This window comes from Phycodurus eques, chromosome 14 (genome assembly GCF_024500275.1).
Source record: "Phycodurus eques isolate BA_2022a chromosome 14, UOR_Pequ_1.1, whole genome shotgun sequence".
Lineage (NCBI taxonomy): Eukaryota > Metazoa > Chordata > Actinopteri > Syngnathiformes > Syngnathidae > Phycodurus > Phycodurus eques.
The window spans coordinates 1,904,983-1,907,766 of NC_084538.1; the positions used below are offsets into that span (position 1 = coordinate 1,904,983).

At 54.3% G+C, this 2,784-nt stretch overlaps 1 protein-coding gene across 1 annotated transcript; it reads left to right on the forward strand.

Moving 5' to 3' along the window:
- Positions 1–310: 310 nt before the first annotated feature.
- LOC133412934 (G-protein coupled receptor 151) lies at positions 311–2,784 on the forward strand. The gene has a single exon (XM_061696717.1). It carries the CDS (start codon positions 416–418, stop codon positions 1,496–1,498), a length of 1,083 nt encoding a protein of 360 aa, XP_061552701.1. The 5' UTR covers positions 311–415; the 3' UTR covers positions 1,499–2,784.

Here is a 2,784-nt window from a genome sequence, read left to right on the forward strand (position 1 = left end):
AGGATCTGACACCCACACTTTCCCACATCCAGTGACCCTGACCAGGATCAGCGGTATGAAGAATGGATTGGCGGATGGACTTTGCTACATGTGGAACAGGTTTTAAAAAGGTGTAACGGGTGTACATGTTTTTTTTCCCTTGGGTGTGCGTCGTGGTGCACGTCGGTGATGCGAGCGACGCGGAGCCCACACACCCGCACGCTAATGGCAATGACGTCGACGGCGTCTAAACTGCAGCGCCGTAAATAGTCCGCGCGAGCCTGCCTCAGTTCAGACGCTCGCACCCGCACGGCAGCGCCGCACGCACGGCCCTTCCTCCTCTTCCTCCTCCTCCTCCTCCTCCTCCTCCTCCTCCGCCTCCTCCGCCTCCTCCCCTCGCAGGACGCGCAACCTCTCGGGAACAAAAAAAAAAAAAATGGATTCGGATCCCAACGGGACTTTCGTGGACTTCTCGGGAGGCGTCCAGCTCGTGGACGGGGAGGACGTCCGGGCGGCCGCGCCGGTGCTGCTCGTGGGCGTGTGCGTGTGCGTGTCGGGCGCGGCGGGCAACCTCCTGGTGCTGCTCATCTTGGCGCGTGACTTCCGCGCGGCTCGAGGCTCCGAGGCGAAGGCGCTGCTGGCTTCGGTGGCCGCCGCGGACGCGCTCATCCTGCTCCTGTGCGCCCCCGTCCGCGCGCTCGCCGTCTACAAGCAAGCCTGGGTGCTCGGCCGCTTCGCGTGCGCCACGGCCGATTGGTTCCAGCACTCCTGCGTGGTGGCCAAGACGCTGCTCCTGGCGGTCAGCACCCGGGCCCGGCACACCCCGGAGCCCGCCGCCCCGCGGCGCGGCTGGATCCTCTGGGCCGTGGCGCTCGTGTGGCTGGTGTCCGCGACGCTCCCCCTGCCGCAGATGCTCTTCGCCGCACTGCGGCCGGGCGGCGGGCGCGACGTCGTCGTCTGCGTGTCCCAGATGCCGGCGTGCGCGTCTCACTTCATGGGCGTCTTCTACAAGATCTACCCCACCGCCGCCTACGTGGCCCCGGTGCTCTTCGCCGTGGCGTACTACACCAAGAGCCTGCACCGGGCGCTCAACGACGCGCCCAGCCCGCGCCGCCAGAGCAAGGTGACGCTGGTGCTGCTGTGTCTGAGCGGCACGCTGGGGCTTATGCTGCTGCCCGAGTGGGGCACCTTCACCTGGGTGCGGCTGGGCTACCGCAAGCCCCCCGCGGGGTTGCTCCTGTGCGCCCAGGGGCTGGCGTACGCTTGCAGCGCGCTCTCGCCGGTGCTGCTCGTGACCATGTACGACGACGTGCGCCGCGGCCTCGGCGCCCTCTGCGCCCGCCGCGGGACCAAGGCGGCCGGCGCCCCCAAGGCGAGCGAGGGCAACGGGGCCGAGCTGGGCGCCGACCCGGAGAAGACCTTCCCGGACGTGGAGCACTTTTGGACAGGGCGCAGGAACACGCAGGTGGAGGAGGAGCAGGACCCCATCCCCTGGGAGAGAGACGAGAAAATGCTCTAATAGCACAACTTTCAGGTCTTCGTACATCGCCGATGTCCAAATGTAGAAGAGTCACCTTGTGTTTACCAATCACGCTCCAACCAATTTATGACTAATATTCAACAACAGTACGATAGCCTGCCACTATATGTTCACTATATTGCCCTTTTTTTTTAAAGAAATGTTTGCTAGATCTTTAACATCCGATGTTTTTTCAAAATTAAAAAAGTGTTAAAAAGACTATGGTGTCGTAATATTCGATCTTCTTTTCATAGTGTGATATCAGAAGAGTCAGTGTTTTGGATTTGTCTATTTAATTCAAATATTGTCTCGGTCATTATATATTTTGGCTTTTATAAAAGTGTGCTATCTTGTAAGATTCAATATTTTTAAATTGGAAAATAGTTGGATACCATGGAACATTCAATATAGTTATTTTTACTTTTCAAATTAAGATATACTGTAATTTTGTGGAATGTTTTTTTCCTTTTTGTCATATCGTAAAACATTCAACCAGTGGTTTTACTTGTATTATTTGCAAAACAGTAGTGTCATAGATTATTCCACATTTTTAAACGTTAAAATAGTCTTGATGTCGCATTTTTTTTTTAATTGGATTTTTTGAGATTTCAAAAGTCCAACAAATAGTTTACAATTGTGTGAGACTCAACTTTTTGTCGGCGTTCCTTTCCAAATGGACTCGATTTCGGGCGCCCCCCCCACCCCCACCCCCCGCCCCCCCCCGTTGCACGTGACGCGCTGGCAAAGTCCAAATTTGTGCACACTAAAAAGGCTCAACGCGGGCGATAAAGAAAACCCGATCGGCTTTCTGGACTCTAAATCCAAGGTAGCTGAGATTAGCTCACCTCTGAATCTCAGATGAAAACACAATCCGATCTTTCTTCAGATATGGAAACATATCACACCTCCTCACTCCATTCGGCGCTAATCCGCATCAATGCCGGACGCTCGCGCGGGGTCAAAATCCCGCCGCCGACATTGCGTGACCAGAATGAGGCGTGAAGTCAACAAGTTCAACGTGGGCTCCTTCCTGCTTATAGCAACTTTTACACAATAGTGCATCGTGAACAAACGTCAAGTTTGTTGTCGTAGCTCCTGTCCGTTTGTGCAAATCAGAATGTATCAAACTTGCGTGATTATCATTAGAATCTTTTGAAATGTCTTTTCGTGCTTCAAATGAGTCGTTTTGGATATATGCTTATTCTGTAAAAGTGATGAATAGGTCCAGTTTCATGCTGGAGTTTTGCTGTGGCTGCTTGTCACATGGTGAAAACTGTTGAATAAAA

Bases quoted from the DNA above. Each gene is read 5' to 3' on its own strand.
- LOC133412934 (XM_061696717.1), top strand. From the start codon at position 416: ATGGATTCGGATCCCAACGGGACTTTCGTGGACTTCTCGGGAGGCGTC.